General features: G+C 40.7%; 1 protein-coding gene across 1 annotated transcript in view; it reads left to right on the plus strand.

Annotated features, from left to right (window-relative positions):
- Positions 1-5,318: 5,318 nt before the first annotated feature.
- Positions 5,319-25,850, plus strand: part of LOC115021088 (IgGFc-binding protein-like) — a 33,196-nt gene continuing 12,664 nt past the window's right edge. The window contains exons 1-18 of the mRNA XM_029451232.1: positions 5,319-5,459; positions 6,199-6,424; positions 7,324-7,569; positions 8,415-8,516; positions 9,653-9,782; positions 10,372-10,381; positions 10,786-11,118; positions 11,420-11,481; positions 14,024-14,154; positions 16,899-17,047; positions 17,604-17,792; positions 18,272-18,708; positions 19,597-19,676; positions 20,326-20,498; positions 22,104-22,242; positions 22,953-23,135; positions 23,478-23,623; positions 24,996-25,342. Coding sequence (XP_029307092.1) covers positions 5,319-5,459; positions 6,199-6,424; positions 7,324-7,569; positions 8,415-8,516; positions 9,653-9,782; positions 10,372-10,381; positions 10,786-11,118; positions 11,420-11,481; positions 14,024-14,154; positions 16,899-17,047; positions 17,604-17,792; positions 18,272-18,708; positions 19,597-19,676; positions 20,326-20,498; positions 22,104-22,242; positions 22,953-23,135; positions 23,478-23,623; positions 24,996-25,342 — 3,224 coding nt within the window. The remainder of the gene's footprint in view (positions 5,460-6,198; positions 6,425-7,323; positions 7,570-8,414; positions 8,517-9,652; positions 9,783-10,371; positions 10,382-10,785; positions 11,119-11,419; positions 11,482-14,023; positions 14,155-16,898; positions 17,048-17,603; positions 17,793-18,271; positions 18,709-19,596; positions 19,677-20,325; positions 20,499-22,103; positions 22,243-22,952; positions 23,136-23,477; positions 23,624-24,995; positions 25,343-25,850) is intronic.

The raw sequence follows: 25,850 nt of genomic DNA on the forward strand, positions 1-25,850 counted from the left end.
TTTTGAAACCCACTATATTATGTGAACTTTCAGCTTTATACTTTGTTGCATGTTTTATTTTAATAGCTGTTACCCAGGGTCGTGCACACACAGTGAGGTGCAATTTTAAAATTAATTTGTGTGTGTGTGTATTGCATTTTTAGGAATACGATTTTAGAATGTGCCAACACCAGTAGGGGGTATGGGGACTATACAGTGGGTATGCTCCTTTAAAAAAAGAAAAGAATGGCCGCTCATAAGTGTTGTTGCTCGTCCCTGTTGTTACCACACATGCTAATTAGACTCACGCGATCAAGAATAATATGGTCCCCAACATGCATTATTGTTAACGTCATATAAAAGTTAATGTGTGGAATGGGCCTGAGGTGATGTCTAATCATCTGCTCAGATGTCTAGTCATACCTTAATTATAATTAGTAATCAATGTGAATAATAACAACAAATACAGTTATTAGTACAAGTTCTATTATTATTATTATTATTATTATTATCATTATTATAAAATAGGCAACATTTGCACTGTAAAATAATAATAATTTCCCACAAAACTTTACAGTGTTTTTGGTGAGTCAGTCAAGCTTGATTGAGCTGTGTTTGTATTTGGCATTGCTCTTATACTAGCATCCAGTCTGTTCTAATGTAGCTCATGAATGTTTAACAAATCCAGACATATTGATCTACAGGTGGCTTCAGTGGACTTCTCCAAGAAGCTGACCCTATCTAAAGGGGAAAGCCGTTGGGTGTCTCTGCCATGTGGGTCCGAGCTGCAGAAGCATTGTGTCACTTTAAACTCAGCAGTGCGAATCTCATCCAGTTCTGCAATCTCTGTGGTCACTTTCAACCGTCGCCAGGCCACAGGAGATGGCGCGGTGGTTTCCCCAACAGGAGAGCTGGGTACTGACTACTTTGTGTTCACACCCTTAGGAGCCAGGTCCAAGGACAAGCTAATCGCTATTGTTAATGGCAAAAGCCAGAACCAGATCACCATCTTACCTGTTGTTGATGTGTTGCTGAGGGGTGGGAAAAGGTGGAAGCGTGGGAAGGCAATGACCATTGACCTGGCACCGTACGCATCCTACTTAGTACAGAGTCATGGAACTTTGACCGGCACACGGATCCGATCCAAGCAGTCTGTAGCTGTATTGGTTGGCCACCAGTGTCTGTCGAGTGGTTATTTTTGTGAACATGTGTATGAACAGCTCCCCCCTGTGGCAAGCCTGGGTAAAGAATACATGGTACCCCATACCGGCAGCTGTCGCGCCAAAAACTATGCAGTGGTAGTAGCTGTTGAAGACAACACTGAGGTGACTCTGCACAAGGTCCTACACTTAAGGAAACAGTTGAGTTTATTTTCATTCATTATAATATACTGTTGAAGCTACCGTCAATGCTATCATGTTCTGTCTCTGTGTCTGCCAGTCTGTCCAGCTATACATCCAAACACATACATACCCACCAACCACCTAATATATAAATATATATGTATATATATCCACGTGTGTGTATATATATACTGAAAATATCATGTAATAATTCAGTTGAATAAATGACGTAACTATAGTTTCCTAACAAAAACAAGGGCAAAAAGAGTTCAACGCAGTGCAAATTCAGAAAACACAAACAAACAATACACAATAAAAACATCCTCACCAAATGGGCAGCATTTAGGGAAAAGATGCTGCAAATAATAATAATCAATAAGAAAAAAACTGGCAAATAAGAAAACATGTTAACCAGTACAGAACATAAAGAAATAATAATAATTTAAAAATCTTATAATATAGGAACACTGCAAACTGCACAGAACTTTGTTACAACACAAAAGATCCAGACTGACATTAAAAATTGCCACACGCTGCAAGATCACATATTTTAGCTGGAAACAAATAAATACATGTATATTGTAAGTGAACATTTTACTGGTATCAACATTTTTGTAACTTGTCAGTTACATAAAACAACATCTCCTCATTATTATTATTGTTATTATTATTATTGTTATTATTATTATATGTTATTTATTATTATTAATAATAATAATAATAATACATTTTATTTGGAGGCGCCTCTCAAGACACCCAAGGAAACCTTACAAAATACAAGAGATAAAAACAGCAGAACATTGGAAGGGAGAGCAGACAAAGAAAAGCAGAGATATGGTGGAGACACATATAAAGAGAAGAGGGGGGAGGACACAGGATGATGGAGATTACAGAGAGTAGGCCAAGTTTGAACAGGTGAGTTTTGAGGTGGGACTTGAATGTTGTAATAGTTTCAGACTGTCGGATGTGTGGAGGGACAGAGTTCCAGAGCCTGGGAGCAGTGCAGCTGAAGGCCCTGGCACCCATGGTGCTGAGGCGTGATGTGGGGATTTAACATGTTATATGTTTGTAGTTTTGCTGTTTTGTCCTCAGGGGCCAACATTTCTTTGGGAATGCATGTTTGCAGGTTTCTGGTATTTTATGCAGTATATTGGATATATACGGTGTTACATTGTGTTCATTATCAATTTTGGAAGGCACATTGCATTCGCCAAAGATTCATTTTTTAAAAGTCTGTATATTATGACTTAATTGTCAACAATATCATAATTGCGAGAAAACGATCTCATGAGGAGACAGTTTACAAGAGAAGTTCTCATTTTCTTTGGTGAATGCAATGCAGGAAAAAAGTTTACCAAAAAGAATTCTCAGCACAGGATCTGCTTACTGTAAGATTTCCAGATCTTTTAACCATCTTGTGGCCTTCATCAGTGGATGGAGTCGGCTCAGTTGTCATGGAGATGGTTCAGTTGTTGACCTAATAAGGACATTTCCTGTGGTTTGGTGAATGTTATGATCTCCTTCACCTACTCTTTATGACCACCTGTTATCATATGATCAAAATGCCATCGTTAGGTCAACTCCATCCACTGTTGAAGGTCCAGCAAACTTTCCAGTAAGTGGACCTTTAATGTTTGTCAAACAATTATTTCCTATGTTACATCTTACAACTTGTAAATTATAAGAGGCATAACAATATGTTATATTTGTTATATGTATAAGTTTCTAACTAGCTAAACATGACACCAACAGGATGCTCAGGCGAGCTGGGGACGTCACTATCCAGAAACTGAGCCACAAACAGCCACTGATTGTCAAGAGCAACAAGAAAGTAATGGTGCTGCTTCTCAACTACATTAAATCAAATAGCCCTTTTATGCTAACGCTGACTCCTACCTGCAAGCTTGCCACTGATTGGACAGTGGAGACAATGGGTGGATTGTCCAATACGGTTGCCATTCTGTCAGAGAGGGAGGGGGTAGGCAGTGTGAAGGTGTGTTGGACGGGACAGTGCCGGTCACCTAGGTGGAGAACCTTCCTTTCGGACAAGCGCTGGGTGTGGTCCAATGTAGCAGTGAGGGGACAGCGTCATGTGACAGTGGAAGGTGACGTCCGTATGGCGGTCTACGCCTACGGTTGGAACCGCCATCGTTCATATGGGACTGCTGGAGTTTGTTCTGAAGGTACACACACAAATTCCTTTACACACACGCATACAAATTTTGGATTCTTTAAGTTATATATACAGTATACATACATGTATACCCAAAAATCCATAACGTTTATCTATTACTAACTGATATCACTTTATTTATGGCTAAAAGGGATGAGGGGAAATTAATGATGTATATGTGTCAAGTAACACACTTAATGATGGCACAATAACATGGTCTGCAATGCTATGTTTTTATGTTTATAGTGTGTCTGTATTTCCTGTAGGTGCCACCCCTCCCCCACCTCCCAAGGATCTCTGTGAACAGGTGAAATGCCGACAAAAGGAACGTTGTGTGAACGGAGAATGCATCCACGTTTCTACAGCAACCTGCCGTGTGGTCGGTGACCCCCACTACTCGACATTCGATGGTCGACGCTTTAACTTCCAGGTTGGGACATCTTGGACACTCAACACCAGTCATTCACTATAGAGTATATCTCTATCATACTCTTGGTATATTCTGTGGACACTAAACAGAACTGACATGAGGAATATCTTCGTAAAATGAGCACTCATCTTTGCCACTGCACTGCAGGAGCTGTACCTGTAGGGATGAACCTGAATTCCAATCTGTTATTTGGGAAAGCACAGATAACGTGATGGAAACAGATATTTCTTCTACCTAAAGTTGTTTGTTATTATTCTGTTTGTAACGTAAGACTTTGATTTTACCAACTAGCCCTTTCATTTCCTACACATTATTAAAATGTGATCAGTATATTCTATTATATAGTTTTTGCCTGTAAAAACAGTCAAAATAATGAAAAATCTAAATTCATCTATTTAAGATGTAACAAGCTGTTAGTTTAGTTGAGTCAGCGCGATTCAGAGCGATGAAAAGTACCATACAGTATGAGGATGTGTAAATATGTTTCACAATTTTGTCTCAATATTAAATCAATTTGATGCTTGAAGGTACAACAATTGTATCGCAGATGAATATAAGGTTAGAAAAAAACAAACATTTGCCTGATTCAACACATCATTCGGCATAAACCACGCCCACCTCTGGCCTTCTATCCAGATACAGAGACAGATCATTGTGTTGGTTGAACGGAGTACACCTGCAATAGCAGCAGTGTTCAACTAGCAAACAGAAGCCAAACTGAATCAGGCTGCTAAAGTGTCATTCAGGAGTTGGACATTATGATGGTATGTACTCTGAGCTGATAGAGAGAATTTGTTTTACTGTTTTGTGGAAAATGTTTGAAATGTCTCAGGGAAACCTGAGAGTGTATGCCTCCCCACTCCCAAGAAAGGCCAGCTGCACAGTGTGGATCAAAGTGTATTATAACTTCAGACATGAGCATTGCCCGAAACAACAATCTAAAGTTTACTACCAACTTTAAACTTCTCTGACATTAACAACATTTTAAATCATTGACTAGCCTCGTACCTTAACTCCTGAACTGAAATACAGGAGGAATATGTTTACAACCACAAACTGGTGCCATTTTATAAAAGACACACACACACACACACACACACACACACACACACACACACACACACACACACACACACACACACACTGTGGAGAAATGTGAAGAAACAGGGAGACGTTCAAAGATGTTCCAGACTGCTGTTATTGCACAATGTATGTTGCCTTTAATCAGCACGACATCAGCTTGTGTTTCAAAAAACATCCTCTTCACTAAAGTGTGAGAATGGAAGCTTTGTTATTTTTGCTTGGTGTTTAGAATAGACTTTGCTTCAATTAGTCAACAATTCATCTTTTCTTTCAGGGTTCCTGCACTTACATTATGACAACAGTTACAACGATGGCGTCTGACCTCCTGCCTTTCACTGTGACGACCAAGAATGACCACCGAGGTAACCGCCGAGTTTCATTTGTGAGGACTGTAGAAATCAACGTTCACAAGCAGACGATCATCATCGGCAGACACAGGAGACAAGTGCAGGTAACAGATTCTCCAACCTGCTGTCATCTACTGTAACAAGCAATGAATGTGATAATCAATGTTCAAATATAAAGACAGCATTATGAGAGTAACAGGCTATATAAAGACTTGTAGCGAGAAATACCCTTCATGAATATTCATGCAACTTATCTCGTATTTAGTCCGATTTTGAAAACCACAATTAAGGGTCATGGCTAGTACAAAGACTTCCATCAGCTGTTAAGAATGTCTGTCTTGAGAAAGTTCAGATAAACAGACACAGCCAATGGGAAGAGAGGTGAAGTCCTGACTCCCCTCACTAGCATCTGTTTTTCTTGATACACAATGGTTAACTTGTTGGTATACAAAAAACCCTGTTCAGTCAGCTAGTAGCCAAGCAACTAATGCAATATATTATAATAATAATAATAATAATAATAATAATAATAATAATAATAATAATAATAATAATAATAATTATTATTATTATTATTATTATTATTATTATTATTATTATTATTATATTTGTTATCATTATTGGCAAATTCAAGCACAATTTCACTGGACTGCCAGATTGTAATGACCTTTTCATGATTTCTGCTTCTCTTCACACAGCTCTCTTTGCTCTTCATACAACTACACACAACTCTCTCTCTCTCTCTCTCCCGCTGATCTTGTGTTGCAATGCATTTACAGTTCTCACCATTGTTCATATGCAGTGTTACAGCTCGTCCCAATCATTGTTGTGTTATTACCTCAGGTGAATGGAGAACTTCAGTACTTGCCTGTCAGTTTGTTAGGCGGTAAGGTCTCTGTAAAGCAGAGTGGAGTCTATGCTTCCCTCACCACTGACTTTGGCCTGAGTGTAAAGTATGACTGGAAAATGAGGCTGTACATCACAGTGCCATCCTCCTACTATCAACACCTGGGAGGCCTCTGTGGAAACTACAATGGTGACAGGACAGATGACCTGCCTGAAACAAAAGGTGAGGATAATACTGTAGTAGCAGAGCTATTGAGCAAGTTGTCCACTGTGACCTTAATGTAACTTCCAATATCCAATAGAAGTGAAATTACACTTTCATCCCAGAAGTGTTGAATTGTGTAGTGCCAGGTATAATGGAAGTAGCACCATCAAGAGACTCTGGCTGTCATTTAAGCAGGGCGGTCATAACTCAGTGGCTCCATCACCACAGGGTCGTCAGAGCGCATTGAGGAAGAAGCAGAACATGCAGCAGCGTTAAAAAAAGAAGCAATGTTTGAAAGGGACCCTTTCATCCATCAACTCCATCAGGGCCTTTGAGCATTCTTTGGATAGCAAAACTGATCGCTATCAGGACAAGTGCTGTCACTTTATACAGTACACAGTGGGGAGCCAAAAGATCTAGGAATATGTAGAATATTTATATATAGAGAATATAGAATTTATAGAGGAAATTAACAATCCTGCAAATATGCAAGTTGTGATAGGAAAAGTGGAGCGTGCTAACATTTGAGATTCATTTTCCAACTTAGTGGACTTTATTGACCGAAAAGCAAAAGTAACCCTAACCATCTTTCTGGAGATATATTGGAGAGCCAACGAGCCATAAAAGGAAACAGGACAGAGGGAGCTTTGCTTCAGGATTCAACCTGGCGTCACAATATTATTATGTGACCGGGGGAATGTAATAGTCATTGCTAAACAAGTGAAATGCACTTATTTCTTCTACTTTTGTTTTGTTTGCGGTTGCTTCCCAATCATGTTTAAATGTCATTCAAAAATATATCACAATAAAAGAAGTAAAAGAATATTGCATTGCTCACTCACCCAGAAGTCCGAATTCTGTGATTTTGAATCTATAAAATGCTTAAATTTTAAACAGTTTGCTTATATCTCTGACAGGCTCCAGGCTATCTGCTGTGCTGAGCATGATCCAGAAGTGGAAGACCAATAAGTCCGATCGGTTCTGTAGTGATAACTGTGCTGGTCGCTGTCCCACGTGTTCATCAAAGCAGCAGGCCCACTACCGCCATCCCAAACTCTGTGGGATCCTGAAAAAGCCAGATGGACCATTTTCAGCCTGCCACAAACAGGTTGACCCCTCTATGTACCTGGACAACTGTGTCTACGATGTCTGTGTCAATAGAGGTAAGTCAATATTTGAGGATGTGCACACTTATGGGGCAGAATACACACTCAAAATATTCATGTATATCTAAAGGTTTATGTTAACATAAAAAGTATTATTGCAGGTATCAAACCCATGACTTGCAAACTCCTATCTATATGCATAACATGTAATAGCTTACAAGCCAATTAGTTTAAACCTTATACTCATACAGCACAACTTCAAAGCAAAACACGAATAAAGAAATTGTCCCATGCAACTAGCAGACCTCCTGCACACATTCCTTTACACGTTAATACATAACAAACTGGACAAATGTCACATTGATCTCAGCCATGCTGTTCTGTCCCTGTGACTGTAAGTTGTTTACCTGGACACATGCTTGTGTATGTCTGGGAGAGTGAACAGTTACAGTTTTGTCTCAGGATGTCAGGATCTATGTTGTAATGAGTTCCTCTAAGTCAGGGGTGTCAAACTCATTTTAGTTCAGTGGCCACATGCAGCACAATTTGGGCCGGACCAGTAACATCATATCATAATAACCTATAAATAACAACAACTCCAAATTTACATTCTGAAAATGTTCAAATTTAATAAACCATCTTTTTACAAAACATTATGAACCTGAAATTTCATAAGAAAAGAAGGTGCGATTTCAACAATATTATCAGTTTATCATTTACACATGTGCATTACAACTTCACAGTGTGTCTACAAAGGCACAAAACATTTTGTCACAGGTATCTGGAACAGTATTTTACTTTAAGATCAAAACAACTCATTTTTTAACTTTGCAAAGTCATGTCCCGGGCCGCATGTTTGACACCCCTGCTCTAAGTAATAAATGAATTGTGTATTTGTCCAGGTGCAAGACAGGTTCTCTGTGATAACCTGAAGAGTTATGATGATGCCTGTCTGTCAGAAGAAGTGAAAGTCAACCCTCAGTGGAGAATGGTTACCAAATGCTGTAAGTCACTCAGCAAAATATTAAAATGGAGGATTTTTTAAAATCATATTGGCTATTTGGAGGTTCCATTCACAATGCTGGTTGCGTCTCTATTGTTTGAGTCCGTATGTGTCTGCGTCTGAATGGGGAGTTACTGCCCTTTCAGACCACATGTATACTCTGTCTAATATTTGGACATTGCTGTCCCCAAAGAAGTGTCCCTTTTCATTTAGATGTAGGTACATAGGGAAGTGGTGTTTGTTCAAGATCCCCCTGAATATGGAAAGACAATGTTGTTGCGTCTGTTCTTTTCTTTTCTGCCTGTCGTTGGAGCATTTTTACTGGATCTTGTTGTTTTAACAAAGATCCACTGGGATGCTGATGGTTACCCAAACGGGGCCTTTGTGTAAACAGCAATCAACAATCGTACTTGTCTTGAATCCCTCAAAGAAAAGGAAACATAAGCTGTAAGCAGCTAAGCTGTTAGTTCTATCTCAACTATCTAAAAGTACTAAGAAAACAGCTGGAAACACATCACTCTGCAAATGAACTACTTTGTTGTAAGCCAGTATACAGGAGGAAATAACTGACCAACCAGTACAGAGTATGTAGATTACTTACTTAACACACCCACATGTGTGAAAATGAAATAAAGCAAGTCCAGTTGTTTTCTCACTTCTAACTTTTCCAGTAGTGAGACAAAAAATGATATGTTTTCCCCTGAGGTTGGAGCTAGAGGAAAGGTCAATTAATATCATTACAATCTTCATCATCTAAAGGGCTGTTTTTCAAAAAATTCTTTTTTCCACCACCTCCAGCGATGCTGATATCTGAACTAAATGTAACGTAGGTTACACACACACACACTGTGAACATATACTGGGTTTACAGTCACTTTTTGATCTGTTAGCTATGGAAATAAAACCTACAGGATGGGAACATACATGTGAATGATCTGTTGAATAAGAATAGAGTTCCAATCACAAAAAAACTCTTAAAACATATACAAAACATTGATGTTGTTTTACAATTGTATGGTGTTGTATTGGTTTAGACATAGAGTATTGGTTCTCTTAAATAGGAACAATGAGCACAACACATAATTATGATGCTCAATAATCTCCACTCTCCCCTCCCAGTCCTCTCTTGTCCAACAGGTAGCCATTATGAGGCTTGTGGTTCCGCCTGCCCCCCCTCCTGCATGCTTCCAGACAGTCAGAAGCTGTGTAAAGACCCCTGTGTGGAGGGATGCCAATGTAATAAAGGACTGGTGCTTAGTGGAGACAGGTAACAATACTAAACTGTGTCTTACAGGAGCAAATGCTTAATGAATAAACAACCAGCATTTAATAATTGAATATTCTTAGCAGGTTTATGTTATGTTTTTCTATATTTACACCAAGCAAGGCGTTAGATTAGTTTTATGTTTGGTGTCCCATGATCACAGATTGATTCATCAAAACACGCTGTCCCAAGAGAAACAGGTTCTTTGTGACCCACAATGCCTTTCAGTGCGTTGGAAAACAGCCAGCAGTAAAGTACATCTGATTTGTAGTAAATGTGCTAAAACGTGCATCACCACAGACATGATGATTTCGAGGCAGTGGAGAGTAACAATATACCAGGAGTGTTTCATACATGTTTTGTATATTTAAGTTTCCAGTTCTTTATCCTCCTATGCACAACAATTACAGAGAAGCAGTCACTGGCCATGAACATCTTAGATCTCAGGCTCCATCCAACAAAGCTCATTAAATCTGTATAACAAAATGTAATGACACAACATGTTTGGCCTATAAAGTTTTGTTCCTGTCAACATGCGCTGTGCAATAACAGCAGTCTGGAACATTTTTTGAACGTCTCCCTGTTTCTCCAGACTGTACGATGTAAGTTTTGAGGAAATGTGTGGTGAATCACTACAATATAGTAGTGTGCTGAGACATGACATTAATCTCATTATCCTTCTGTGTGTGTGTGTGTGTGTATGTGTGTGTGTGTGTGTGTGTGTGTGTGTGTGTGTGTGTGTGTGTGTGTGTGTGTGTGTGTGTGTGTGTGTGTGTTTCAGATGTGTTCGTAAGTCTAGCTGTGGATGTCAGTATCAAGGCAGATATTACCCATCAGCCACCCCTTTCTGGGGTGATAACACATGCACCACCAGGTGTCAATGCCTTAAAGGTCAAGCTAAGGTTTGTGACTCTGTGTGTGTGTGTGTGCGTGTGTTTGTGTGCTGTAGTTTTCATCTCTTTTACTGTGATCTGATATTGTCTTCTGTTCTCTCCTGCTGCTGAAGTGCAAACCCGTCACCTGTAAGAAGAATGAGCACTGTGCCTTGAAAGGGGGTGTGAGGAGCTGCTACCCAGCATCCTATGCAACATGCCAGGGAACTGGAGACCCCCACTATCGAAGCTTTGACCAACAGCGGTTTGATTTCCAGGGCACTTGCACCTATATCCTGTCTCAAGTCACCAAGGGATCAGACCATGACCTGGAACCGTTCCAAGTGCTGGTTCAAAATGAGAACAGAGGGCGTAACAAGGCTGTGTCCTACACCAAGTCCGTCTCCCTTGTTGTGTTCGGTAACATCACTGTCAGCATGAGTCGTGCCAACATGGGGAAAATACTGGTAAGATTAGTCTGTCTACTGCAGTATTTACCTGGAGCCCTCCTCAAAAACAATTTGATATGTAAAAGCAATTCTCAATAGATCTTATATCAGTACTATTGTGACTGAATCTGGTTTTACATAGGTGATGTGTAACATCTGTTTCTTCTGCACAATCTGGTACATGCTGATTCCCCCCCTCTCTCTCTCAGGTCAACAGTCACTCTGTAAACCTGCCTTACTCCATGGAAGATGGCAAGCTTTCCTTGTTCCAGCGTGGCTATTTTGGCATTGTGACAACATATTTTGGTTTGACGCTCAGGTTCAACTGGAACAGCCACGTCAGCTTGACTTTGCCCAGTTCATTCTCTTCTGCTACAAGTGGTAAGTTGGGTTGCATTACTTAGTGTTTACTGTGGAATAAAGCATGCAAGGCCATGTCCTTTTGTATTCGGATGTCCGTTTAGTGCATAAGATAATTCATAATGGTGCTCGTCCACCATTGAATATCTTTGTTCAGCTCCAAGCAAATGAGCAACGATTCATTTGCCTCAAGGGGAGATTGTAGCGTCCCCAAGGCTCTGTTTTTGCACAGTCTGCTTTTTCTTTTATTCCATTGATGAATGTAATAAACTTCACCTCATTCTGAAAACCTGTGTCTTTTCAAGTAAAAATTGTTTTTAAGCAACCAGTCTTGTGAGCATTAGTTTGACTTTCTGACAACCTGTTTTTGTAACATTGGACATAGTATGAATGTAATATTTTGCTCTGTGTTTTATTAGAAATTAGATAGTAGTTAAATCTGGTAAAGCATCTTTTGTATTTTTATATATGGCTGCTATTATAACAAAATTGTATAAACTAAACTAATTCCTATATAACCAAGGAAGTTTAAAATAATAATCTCTTAAATAAATGTCTATTAAGTTACTATCTATCACTGAACTTAGTGTCTGTCGCAATATTCCCGTGAAAAATCACAAGCGACGATTCCTTGGAAGTGAGATTCAAAAACACATCTGCAATTACCGCCATAGGTGCTGCCCAAGAGAACCAGAATCAGAGCTCTTTGATATTTTAACTATAATTATTGGGGCCTGTATCACGAAGCATGGTCAGTGTCTGGGTTAGATCACCATGGTAACCTATGCTGCATGGCTAACCTGCTCCGGAGCAGATTAAGTTAACATAAGCAGAAAATCTGAAAACTTTTCAACAGCCCAAACACTGAAACCATTTGCACGCTTATTCCATCATTGCAGATCAGACAACATTTGGGTTCTTTGTGATGATAATTAGAAATAAAGATATACCTATAAAGTCAACAGCTTTTTGTTCTTTGTAACTATTCTAAATGTGATTATATTGTTCACACTTCACTTTAATGAATATAATTTCTTATTGCTGCAATAATGTAGACCCCCACTGATATCACCATTTCAACTGAGATTACGATGGTCTCTGGTGTCCAATGTGAATGTTCTCCTTGATCTAGCTAGCTATTTCTTCCTGCCTTCAATCTTCCAAACTCACTAACACAAGAAATCAGTGTATTTCGAAAAAAAGTTGAACCATTCCTTTACCAGTGGGCTTAAGTTTCATAAAAACTTCAGAGCATCACAAACTCACCATCTGTCCCTAATTTAAATTATTTTCATTCTTCCAAAAAGTTGCAGGGATGCAATATAAATGTTTATCTAATGTGTGAATGCTGGCTGTCTTGTTTCTTTTTAGGCCTGTGTGGAAATTACAATAGAAAACCTGGTGATGACTTACTGAAACCTGATGGCACCCAGGATACACACATTAATGCCTTTGGACACAGCTGGAAGGTGTGTATTAGCTGAGAGGGTGTAAAAAGAAGGTTGCATGAGTATTTTACACAAACCTAAACTTGACCTGAAAACCACACAAGTGAGAAAATAATGAAGTCCTATACTGTAGAAGCACAAAGCAAGCACATACTCCTTCCGGGCCCAGGCACAGTTGTGCATGTTAAGTCGATACAGCAGAAAGCCGATGGTTGGTCAGGGAAAAACACTAAAACAAAAAATAAATCAAATCAATTTTAATTATACAGCCCAATATCACAAACTATACATTTGTCTGGTGTGCTTTACAGACTGTACAGCATATGAGACCCTCGCACCGCACAAGGATAAACTCCCTAAAAGAAACCCCACAATTAAAGGGAGAACATCTTAGAAACCTCAGAGAGAGACTGAGGAGGGATCCATCTCCCAGGACGGATACACTGCAATGTCGTGTGTTGAGAATAAACAACATAGTGAAAATACAACATGATGTGATCAAATATGAAAAAGCTTCCCAGTGCCTCCAAAAATGTTTTTATCGTGGGCGTCAGGCAGGGCCAGGGCAACAGGCGCAGCCACGATTCATGATCCAGACGTAACTCTCCGTAAGGGGAGAGAGCTGTCCCCAGGCATTCTAAGCCTATAACAGCAAAACTAGGGGCCGGTCCAAGGCAAGCCTGAGCCAGCCCTAAAAATAAGCTTGAAATCAAAGGCGTGCAGTGCCTACTCTCAGAAATTGGCGAAGTTCACGACCACTCGCTGCAATGACTTGATACAATAATTACAACAAATACCATCTGTTTAGAAAAAAACAATTAAAGATTAAAGTGAGTTTTAAGAAGAGATATTACTTAGCAGTAATCTTACCGCCTCTTACTAACAGCCTACCAATTAATAAAAAGAGAAAGACCTCTTACAACGGAAGAAATTTGGACCTGTTTTTGTCATAGCAAAGCCAACACTGCACAGTTCAGTACCACATTACATCCACTCTTTAATCATTACTGATGTAATGTCAAAATCTTTATATTATGATTATTGTATTTGTTTTTAAGGCTAAATAACCTCTGCATATTTTCACAGTTTTTTATATTTACTGTCATTGTCCCCAGGCAGGAGGAGCGCCTGGCTGCACTAGCGACTGTCCTGATGGTAAATGTCCTGAGTGTGAGCCTGCGCTGCTCCTACGTTACCAACAGCAGAGCTCCTGTGGTGTCATCGCTGACAAGGACGGACCGTTTAGGTACTTCTGCAGTCGCCAGGGTTACCTGGAAAAAAGTTATGCCTTTCACACAGAGGCCATTTTGACATTCACACATAAGCACAGGTTAAATAATGAAAGTAATGATGGTTGGTTTCAGATACAGTGCATGCTGGCTCACTATCACACTGTCATACTGAGACACGTAAATAGAACAGAGCCAACGTAAAGTTTTTTAATAATGTGTGACAGTCAAAATATCTTCTGTGAAAAAGGCCTACTGATTGAAAAGAACTTTAATTTTGGCACGATGCTGAACTTTATTAAATGTGTGAAGCTGCCACTACATGCTGCTTACGGATGCTTCAGTTGCTACTCTCAGTCTTTTGGCAAATCATGCTGACTGTTAGCTACTACATTTAAGCACACACCTGGTTCAGAGGTTTTTTCAGCCATGGGAATCAGATCAGCAATATGCAATATACAAGGGATGTCCTGACAGTAAAGTATTTTCTTCTTAGTTTCCGTTCCCTTTCTGTCCCCTTAGAATAGTACAGTACCTCTCACATATCAACTCAATTAAATGTGTGAGCATCCTGTAAGTTATCACTTCTAGAGGCCACATTTGTTGCTGTTCAGCAACAGTTAAATAGTCTCGCTTTAGGGGAAAAGAACATATTAGGCATTGTGGAAGCTCTTGTCCACAGTCAGGGATAAGGATGACAGAGAGGAGGTGTAGTGTCACACACAGGTAAGCTTATATCACAGGCACCGCTGACAGGTCGCTCTCCTGTCGGTTTATATTGAGGATTTAGATTCATTACCGCCGATTGAATATCCGGATATTGTGAACTACCTTGTGCTACAAACGTCGTGGGCAACCAATGCACAAATGAAGGCATACAAGAGCTTAGATGCTTATAATGTCTTTGTTTCTGGCTGGGTTGGTAGTCTTCTTACCAAACCACTGAAAGATGACAGGGTGCTCGTCCATGCCCGTGTAAATTACTCTCAAAGAGCTCGAGATACACATTGGTGCTTTGCTTTTCGCAAGTGAAGTAGTCTCAAGAATAAGCCAAACAAAAACATGCACAGAAGAAAAGAGCAAATGGCTGCCATCACATGTAAAGAAAGTGCCTTATTTACCAGTCAGCGATATGGAGAAGTAAGGTCTTACAGTGTTCGGGTATATCATAAGCACAAATGTTTAACGTAAACATTGAAAACATAGCTTTAGCATGAGCTCTTACCAGATATAAAGTGGACGCCACACACACGGGTGGATTGTGCTTTTTCTTCTGTTAAATCCTCACGAGTTATGTTGGTAAACCAGTTTACGGCGTTTGTTTTTGATGATTTTAGGAAATCTAAAGAACCATTTCTCTGGGTCACGAGTAGCGTTATTACCACAATTATACACTGCGCACACGATTGGCATTTTCTTTCAATCTTAGACGTTTAAATACAAAGAAAATTACGAAGCGTTGCAGCAACTCCCACGTGAACGGGCGCCGTCTTGGTTGTGTATATCATCCAACATGGCTGATTTACGGGTTGGGACGTAAGCATGACGTCACATGCACACGATCTATACACAATGTTAAGGAGGATCTCCTGTGTCTCACCCCTGCCCGTAGAAGGACATTTTTTTTATTGGGCTGCAGATAATATTGTAACCTCCTACTGGGTTAGGCCAGAAACAATATATATTTATGCTTAGTATTTTAAAAACCCACTCTGTGTGGTCAGACATATGCTCAGTCATCAAACTGTACATTTCTTTGTTATTAAACTGCATCCTCCCTTTGCTGTTTCTGTCTCTGCCCATACAGACAGTGTCACAGTAAAGTGGACCATACCTCATACCTCACAGACTGCGTTTTTGATATGTGTATGTACCAAGGCCACGCCTCCGCACTGTGCAACAGCCTATCAGCTTTCAGCACCTCGTGTCAAGAGGCGGGAGCTACAGTGGAGAGTTGGAGATCAGAACAGTTTTGTCGTAAGACACACACACACTCATTGACTACACATTCATCCATTCAATTATCCATCCATCTACCCATCTATCCATCAATGCTATTATCCAAAAGTAACTAGTGTTTTGTTCAGAATACAGACTATTAATTCAGAATTCACTAGCCTGGCAACCCCACAATGAGGACATGACTTTTAAGGTGATGCGTGCAGTCACTGGGCCCTGCTGTAGAAATAGCTCAAATGTCCATTTGTATGTACAGGCAAACAAGCACACTTCCCTAAATGACACGTAAATGTTCTTGGCTTTGTGAGGGGTTATCCCCTTGTTTCCCCCATCTGTCTTCATAATGTACTATACTTAATTTTTGTATCATGAAAGTCACAAACATGTTTGTAATGTTTGTAAGGAACATTGCCTTTCCATGTGTGTCTCTCTGCCAGCTCCATCATGTGGCGCAAACAGTCACTATGAGGTGTGTGCCCCCCCCTGTCAGCTCACCTGCAGTGGTCTTACCCCCCCCGAGGGCTGTGATGAGAGCGCACTCTGCACAGAAGGCTGCGTGTGTGACGATGGATTCATGTTGAGTCATGACAAGTGTGTACCTCTAGCAGAGTGTGGCTGTCAGTACGAAGGACAGTATTATCAAAGTGGACAGGTACTACAGCTGCAATAATATCAAATGCCACCTCTACTAGTACAATGAATTCTTCAACTACAGCTTCTGTTACTACTGATATTTCTGCTCTGCTCTCTTCTCAGGTGTTCTATCCAGGAGAGTCATGTGGCACTCGTTGTGTATGTTCAGAAGGTGGAGAAGTACAGTGTGATCCTAAATTTAGCTGTTCAGCCAATGAGAAGTGTGTTGTGAAAGGAGGTTTCTCCTCCTGTTCTCCCACAAGTGTTGGCTCCTGTTCTGTGAGTGGAGTCAGGATAGTGAGGTCCTTTGATGGACAGGTAAAGGACTTTTCTTTCTGTATAAGACAAAAGTAAGCATATTATCCAGAATAACGTGTTTACATATATATCATTAATAACCTGATAACCTTGATTTGATAAATTATACAATATAATTATCATCTATTTAAGTATTGACATTGTTTATTTCTTTTAAACTTAAGTAAATGTTTATTGTCAGACCTTGTTGTTTTCTGATCAGCTCTCCATCGTTACAGTTTGTCAGTTTCATCTATGCAATGTTGCAGCAAGACAGATAAATCATCTGGGCAAACACATCAGCTGATATTTACATATATATATATATATATATATATATATATATATATATATATACTTTGTGTATATATATATATATATATATATATATATATATAGAGCAGATATGTTTTGCAGCATATATGCACAGTTAGACACTGGGTGGTGAACATAGTGGAGCATTTAATCATTATTTAATGTTTTCTGGCCCTTTAAGACAATCGCAGGTGAATATTCTGACATAACATTAAATATCTTCTTATCTCTCCACCTCTCCTCCCCATCCTCCACCCTGTAGGCATATCCTCTGTGGGGAGACTGTTTGTTCATGTTGGTAGAAGTGGAGGAGAACAAGGGAGGGCTGGAAGCCTTCTCTGTGTCTGTACAGCAGCAAACCAATAAGGATGGTACCGTCTCACGCAGTGTGAAGCTCCAGGTTTACGACATGGAAATCACTATGGAGACCGGGGTTGTCTGGGAAATCAAGGTATGACTGACATTTTGTATTGGCCAAGCGTCAGCTGTATTCCCACATCATTTTCAAAAGAACAGAAGTAAAACTGAGAATTACAAAGCTCTGTCCAACAATCTGCCAAGGTACAACATTTGTCTATTCATAGCACTCAACTTTCTGGCGACTTTGTTCTGGTCTTAATGGAAAAAGCAAAGCTAAGTATTACTTATTGTGCATTTGTTTAAAATGTAGATCTTTCTAAGGATTTAAAGTGTAACACTCCATGGGTGCTCACTCATGTACAGTTACACTTATGAGTTCAACATTGTTCTTAATGTGCTCAAGAGTGTGAGGCTCGAGACAATGATGCTGAGGTGAATCCTCTGGGGAGCATCTCGCTAGCCTTCTGTACTGGACACACCTTCATCCTCTGCAGCGCCCCCTGAGGTGGGACAGAGCTGATAAGGTACCAGCTCATGTAATGCTATACTTTGTACTCCTCTATGTCTCAGGTTGATGACATCAAAGTCTCCCTTCCTGTGTCACTGGCTGAAGGGAACCTGCGAGCACATCAAAATGGCATCAACATCATCATTGAAAGTGACTTTGGTCTGAGACTGACCTACGACAGTTTGGCAGGCGTGTTCTTACAAGTCCCATCCACCTATCGCAGCTCTCCACGTGGTCTCTGTGGCAACTATACCGGTGAGCTGTCTGATGAGCCAGCATCAGCAGGAGAGAAGCCAGCAGATGCAGCAGCAGTTTGGGTCATAAAGAAGGATGACGCTCCATGTGAGACCAGTTGTGGTGCCGGTTCCTGCCCCAAGCAAGATGGACAGAAGGTCCCAGAGGCCCAAAAGGCCTGTGACATCATCAAATCCCAGCAGGGCCCGTTTGCAGGCTGCCACTCAACAGTGGCCCCAACTCCCGACTATGTTGCTTGTGTCAGGTAAGGAAATATGTGAACATATCTATAATGTCATGATGCATTCTATACATAAATTGTGATCCAGGCTGGACGTCTCCACAACCTGTAATCTGACTGGAGCTTCCACGTGTAGTTTCACTTTTACTTCAACTTTTCATATTGCATTCTTAGCACTGGCCTGTCACCGAGAATTATTTAATATTGAACACTTCCATAACTTCCTGCGTAGTTGTGTGTACACAGTTTTCCTGTGATGACGGATTATTAACAACATCTCAGGTGCACTCACCTTCACTTTTACCTGCAATCAAAGAGGTTTAGATATTCTGGTGACAGGTCATATGACTGCTTTTGTTTCTTGACCCGTAGCATCGTAGCATGTTCCCAGATCTCAAGCACTCCTTTAGTTCAGTTAGGGTTATAACATCCAAGTTGTAATATACCAGAATTGTCCTTCCCCAAACTTGAGGTTCTATGTTAAGTCCTTTTCTGTTGTTTTCTGTAATTAAATGAAAGCTTGTTTCCAGGGAGATGTCGACAGCTGAAGGGGGCAAGGACATTCTGTGTCGTCACATCCAGAACTATGTTACTGCCTGTCAACTAGCTGGCACAAAGATAAACAAATGGAGGAGCACCAGCTTCTGTCGTAAGTCTGATGTGATTCACTGAAGCTCACTGGTGCGGTGTGGCTTAGCCTGTTTTAATTCTTCCATGCCGTTTAATAGGGAGGTACTGAGATGCAAAGTACAACAACATTGGAACAAATTGTTTGTTTGTAAATGTGAGTAAATGTAAGGTCATCCAAACTCCTACAGCCCTTTAAAATTAAAGCTGATGTTTTGTCCTTGGTTGAGCTTTTGCCTTGATCTGGTGACTTGCTGTGGCGATGTGTCCGTGTGTCTGAGGTAGTGGTGTGGGCTGTGGCAGCCTCAGTAGCCTCAGTGGGGGCAGTGTCTGGGTCACTCCAGGCTCCTTGCACTGCGGGCGGTGTCAGTCCTTCCTGTCCTGATAAGGAATGAGGGCTGCTCTGTTTTCCATCTGGAAAGTGATAGCATTTCCTGGTTGTAATATGGACAGGTGTTTAACTCAGTGGCTTTAGTACTCCTTGTGTCTATACTGGCATTGTTCTCTGCTGGGCTGGGCTCAACAGGTGTGTTCCTGTACTCCACAATGCTCAAGTAAGAGTCTCCTTTTTCAGCTCCAAGCTTTTCCAACAGTGACTTGGCTGTTCTGGATTGTTCCCTCAATAAGTCCATTACTCTGTGGGTTGTGGTGGGGGCTCAAAGTGTTAGAATCATGTTTTCCTACAGGTGTTAGTACTGCAGTCACTGCTAAGATGATATTAGATCATATCAGATCAGCCCTGATGGTGTCTGGTGTTAAAGCTTCTCTGCTTCTCCAGTAGTAAGAGGAGAGGGATTTTTCTCATTAGCACTACAGAGACAGTACAGGCTCATTTGTTTCATCTACTAATCTAATGTACTAATATTAATGCCACGTGATTAAATGTCCCAAATTAAAACTATCAACTTGTGAATTATCATAAAAAACAGAAATTCAGGAAAACTGTAATTTTACGGAAACTTAATTCCTAACAAAGCTGAATACTGAGTCTCCAGGCCTTGTTTGTTGTTGCAGCTGTGACGTGTCCAGCAGGAAGTCACTATGAGCTGTGCTCCTCGTCCTGCTCCTCCACCTGCTTCTCTCTGCAGAGGTCAGAGCCCTGCCCAGTGTGCCAGGAGGGCTGCCAGTGTGACGACGGCCTGATGTCTGACGGAGTCCGCTGTGTGCCCGTGGAGAAATGTGGCTGCGTAGTGGATGGACAATATTATAGGGTATTATCATCATCCACATCAAAATGCTTATTCACTACAGTATGATAGCTTATTAATAGTTAATATGTTGTTAGTCCAATTTCAAATGACATTTTCTACATGGGATCATGAATTAAAGGAATGAACAGACAGATTGACTGTCTGACAGACTGTCTGGCAGAGACAGAGACAGACAGAGAGACAGACAGCAGGTGGCTCGGAACTACACATTGAACCTTTAAACCAGGGCTATTCAACTTCATTAGCAAGTGGGCCGAATAGGAAAATCACTGGGGGTTTGTGGGACACACAATACTTTGTCAATGAATCACTACAAACAACTCTTACTTACAGTAGTGTTACTGCGTTGCTGCTTTGCGCATTCACATTCTCTCCTCTGCTCTGATGCGAAGGGCGGGGCTCCGGCCCCCGACACACACACACACACACACACACACACACACATGCACACACACTTCCAGTCAGTCAGACACAGAGTGGAGGAGAGGAGAGAACTAAAAGCAAGGATGCTATCGAGGCTCTCTCTTGTTCCGGGCAAAATTGACCAAAAGCCACTTGACTCCGTTAAATGATGCTAGTGGTCCCTGTACTTTCCTTCTCCGTTCCTCTGAGCTCACGGGAAATCTGACAGAAAACGAGTCGTAACTTGACCTGTAGTGCCTCTCCCCGGTGTATTCTTTCATCATGGAAATACATTCGTTGCACGATAAACACATCAGTTTATTACTTGTTGCAGCTGGCAAAGTAAATCAATATTTGTCCGTCCATTCGCTCTGGAAGTGACGATTTTCAGAATCAACTCTAGCTTTCTTTGGCTTGGAGAGAGACATCTTGAAGCGTGTTGTTAGCGTGCCGAGCTAAAGTAAGGGAGTGACTTTCTCTGTGGCCCGCCAACCCAGTGTGCAGCGTGAGCTTAACTGAGCCGATGGCAGGTGCTGACAGAGTGCGTTTTTTTCCAGAGCCCGATTTGCAGGCAACTTCTTGCGGACCAGAAAAAAGTTCAGAAAGGCCGTATTCGGCCCGCGGCCACTGGTTGATTAGGCCTGAAAGTATGAAAAGTAAAAGTACTCAATGCAGAAGAGTCTTCACAGTTGAGAAGCTGGAAACATAAATAACATAAAAAATGACTGAAACGATCATAGTAGTTCTGTCAATCAATTAATTAATAATTGATTAATCACTTCAGCTATACTCGTAGGCCTATATATTGTTGGATAGTTTAATTTTCAACAAACCATCATATTTTATAAACTCTTCATTTCTTTTGTGTGGCAAAATCTGTACTCATTTGTAAAGTAACTAAAGCTGTCAGATAGCAGTAGGTAGTGCAGTAAAAAGTACAATACTTCCCATGAAATGTAGAGTAGAAGTAGAAAGTTGCATGAAAAGAAAAGACTCAAGTTAAGTGCAAGTACCTCAAATGTTTACTTTAGTAGAGTACTTGTGTAAATGTGCTTAGTTACTTTCCACCACTTGCAATATCTCAGTGCAAAAGGAAAAGCTCAATCTGCATAAAATAGTCTGTGTTAAGTATATTGATTCTATGTGTGTTCTAATGTAATCTCGTGTGACTCTTTTCAGTCGGGTGCATCAGTGTTACTGGAGGACTGCTCAGAGCGCTGTGTCTGCCAGTCTGGACAGTTCAGCTGCAACTCCACCAGCTGCCAGGAGGGCGAGGAGTGTAGCAACAAGGATGGAACAATTGGCTGCTACTCCACAGGTCGAACACTTACTGAGTGACCGTGATCTTTTAATGTTTCTATAATGTACAGAAAGCAGAATTCTGGCCTCCACTGGTTTAACATCTTTCATTTTATCAACACAAGTGTACTCAGTGTGTCAGTACACTGTGACATCACTGGGGGGGTGTGGCTACAAGTGCAACACACTGAGCAGAGAGGGCAGCGAAACTCCTTTCTGCCTGCTGTTAAACTGCTCTAAGCCAGCAACCTACTTTCATATTTTACTGCTTAAGACATGTATGTACCATGGAATGTCCAATGCCACTGTGGGAAGTTTGATCCTCATATAGTTCAATAGGAAAAAAGCAGGGTGAAAAGTCTCAAAAGTAGCTGTGTGAAGAAAGCCAGCCACGTTCTCGCCCCTGCTTGCCAAGAAGCAGATGCTCTGTTTCAGAGAGAAACAAAAATGTCTTGACCACTTTGGAACTCTCTGAAAAGCTTCAAAGAATTATAGCTGAATAAGAAAGATAACTCAAGCAAATCAAACCAACAGTTAACCCACAATTGTACAAGCACCTTGCAATTCTAAAAGGAGACAACTAAACGCGCGTGTGTGTGTGTGTGTGTGTGTGTGTGTGTGTGCGCGTGCGTGTGTGTGTGTGTGTGTGTGTGTGTGTGTGTGTGTGTGTGTGCGTGCGCGTGTGTGCGTGCGCGTGGGTGTGTGTGGGTGTGTGTGTGTGTGTTGCAGACCCTTGTGCTGATGTTGAGTGCAGGGTAAAAGAGTACTGTGAGGTGTCAGAAGGCCAAGGAGTGTGTGTTCCTGATTCTAAGGCCTTTTGCTGGGCTTTCGGCGACCCACACTACACGACGTTTGACGGCTATACCTACTCTTTCCAGGGAACCTGCTCCTATGTCCTCGTCAACACCACAGGTTTGCATTTAGCTAGCAGAGAGATATCTATTTGTTTGCTCTGTTCAGCATTCACACAACAGGTTAGATGAATTCCTCAGCACTCACCTTGTCAGCAGTCCTTTAGAATGACTTGGAACTACCAGGGATTTTTGTAACAGCTCCACTTTCACCAAGAAAGAATGACCTGAGAGTCGTGTGATTGACCTTTGTGAATGGTCACTTCCTTGCTGATCTTGCATGTTAAATTTCCTAGCTGTGTAAAGTGTGCAGATTGTACAGCCCAAACATACACATATGCAGTTGTTAAAAAGTCGACACACTGTTTGTTAACATTAACATGACTAATCGTAACTTCCTCAGGTGTTGACCCCTCCCTGCCAGAGGTCACTGTGACCACCAAGAATGAGCTGCGTAATAACCCTGAAGGCTCCTTTGTGCGTTCAGCCACTGTGGAGATGTTGGGCCACCGTATCACCATCCCATCCTCTGACAGAGGACTCATATTGGTGGGTCTTACTTCACAACATAGACACAATGTCAACACTGGCAACCTTTAATGCACAATTCTTAATTACACTGAACATCTGACTGAATCTTTTTCATCAACACAAAGAAACATTCACATATAAATGAAATATGTTTTTATTTTTTTCACCTATTTTGGTGGTGTGAGCCGTCATTGCTGTTCTTCTTATTGTTATTGCTGAGATAAAGTGATATTGCAAGGTTCAGTTGAAAAAGCGGTTGGACAGTCAAACTATGTGTAAAGAAACTCTCAATTGTATCATACATGGAAGAGAAGTATTTTATTTATTATTATACTTTATTTATTATTTACCCATTATTAGGTCGCCAATTTATCACATGGCTAACACACACACACACACACACACACCACACACACACACACACACACACACACACACACACACACACACACACACACACACACACACACTAGTAGAGGTTCCATGCATGTGATGGTGGCAGGTAACCAGAGCACGTGGAGGGACCTCCTGCTGGTATATAACTCTTAAGATGCACTAGGGCTGGACAAGCATCAAGATCACAATATAAATATAGGAAGATTTCTTCTTCTTCTTCTTGTCAATATCCTTAGGATCATTGTTTATGGAAATACAACTCACTTGGCTTGATGTTGGGGTGACAACTAATGCATCCATGGTGAAAACTTATTGTTGCAGTGATATATGGAAATTTGCAAATGCTATTGAAATGTGTAAAACTATATCTGAATGTGTAAGTGTTTACTCACACATTCACAGATGTGTGGTCCTTTAAGTCACTGGGTTACCTGAGTGCACTCTGTCCTCTGTGTTTCACTGTCATGAGGTGAATGAGGGTCACGTGTTTTAAGGAGTTTAAAGATGCTTTTTTATTAGTGATGTTCAGAGGGAGCGTTCCTAATGATGCCCTGCAGCTGCTGTATAGTACATTCCTTTGTACTCTTTTGTTCTGATTATTTTGCAGAACTCTGTGTGTAAAGTTTCAACTGGATGTTTTTCCCATTTAAAATGTGTTTGTCTGATAGGAGAAATTATATTTCACTACCATATAGTGCAACTGGTTTAGTAACTGCCTTGAATATATTTTCAGTTAGTTTTGAATTGGGATTTCTTTTCGTACCGATATTTTTATTGCATAAAATGTACTTTTTGCATTAACTTTTTGCTCTTTCGCAACCAATTCCAAATTTCCTGTTGATGATATTTCTATTAATGGAAGAAAACTACTTTGGTTTTATTTACGTTTCTTTTAATATATCCAGGTCCTTTTGTGGTTTCCCTCAGTGCTAAATCATCATCATGCAATAAACATCAGATTTCAGAGCCACTCTCTCTCTCTCCCTCTGTCCAGGTGGACGGTATTAGGACGGAGCTTCCTGTCCTTCTTGAAGGAGGCAGCATCTCCATAACACAATCTGGAATAAGAGGCACACTCCAGACTGATTTTGGCATTGAAGTCACTTTTGATTGGGCCACACTTGTCATGGTGTCCATCAGCAGCAGTTTCTATGGTAATGTGGCTGGGCTTTGTGGCAACTACAACGGCAACAAGGAGGATGAGCTGACGGCGGCCGGAGGCAGCTTAGCTGCTAATGTGACAGACTGGGCAGGGACGTGGAGCGTCGAGGACTTCGACCCCTTCTGTTACCACCACTGTGACGGCGTGTGTCCTCAGTGCTCAGCAGAGGACCGCAAAAGGTCATTTTTAGTAACTTCAATAATCAGTACTTTTTATAGATGTCACTGTTCTGTTTTATTAATTATAACACTTTATCAGTATTACATGCTACATGGGGTATGGATTTTTTAAGTTTGAGTTTATAAAATTTGACAGTGAAGGCTGATGCACACCTTCAGCTTCTTGTAGACAGGTGGAAAAGTCCAGAGTCAAGAGAAGAGGTCATTCCTGCACACTGCCGTAAAATGCATACAGTGTTTTGGCCCTTACTAGTTTCAGTTTATGACAAAAAATTATCTGCTTCTTTCACTTAATTATTGCAAAATAGCACGGAAATGGAAGTACAGCTCAGGCTGATGGGAATGTATTTGATCAAAAACCAAAGACCATAGATAGATAGATAGATAGATAGATAGATAGATAGATAGATAGATAGATAGATAGATAGATAGATAGATAGATAGATAGATAGATAGATAGATAGATAGATAGATAGATAGATAGATAGATAGATAGATAGATAGATAG

The sequence above is a fragment of the Cottoperca gobio genome, chromosome 16 (genome assembly GCF_900634415.1).
Source record: "Cottoperca gobio chromosome 16, fCotGob3.1, whole genome shotgun sequence".
Taxonomy (NCBI): domain Eukaryota; kingdom Metazoa; phylum Chordata; class Actinopteri; order Perciformes; family Bovichtidae; genus Cottoperca; species Cottoperca gobio.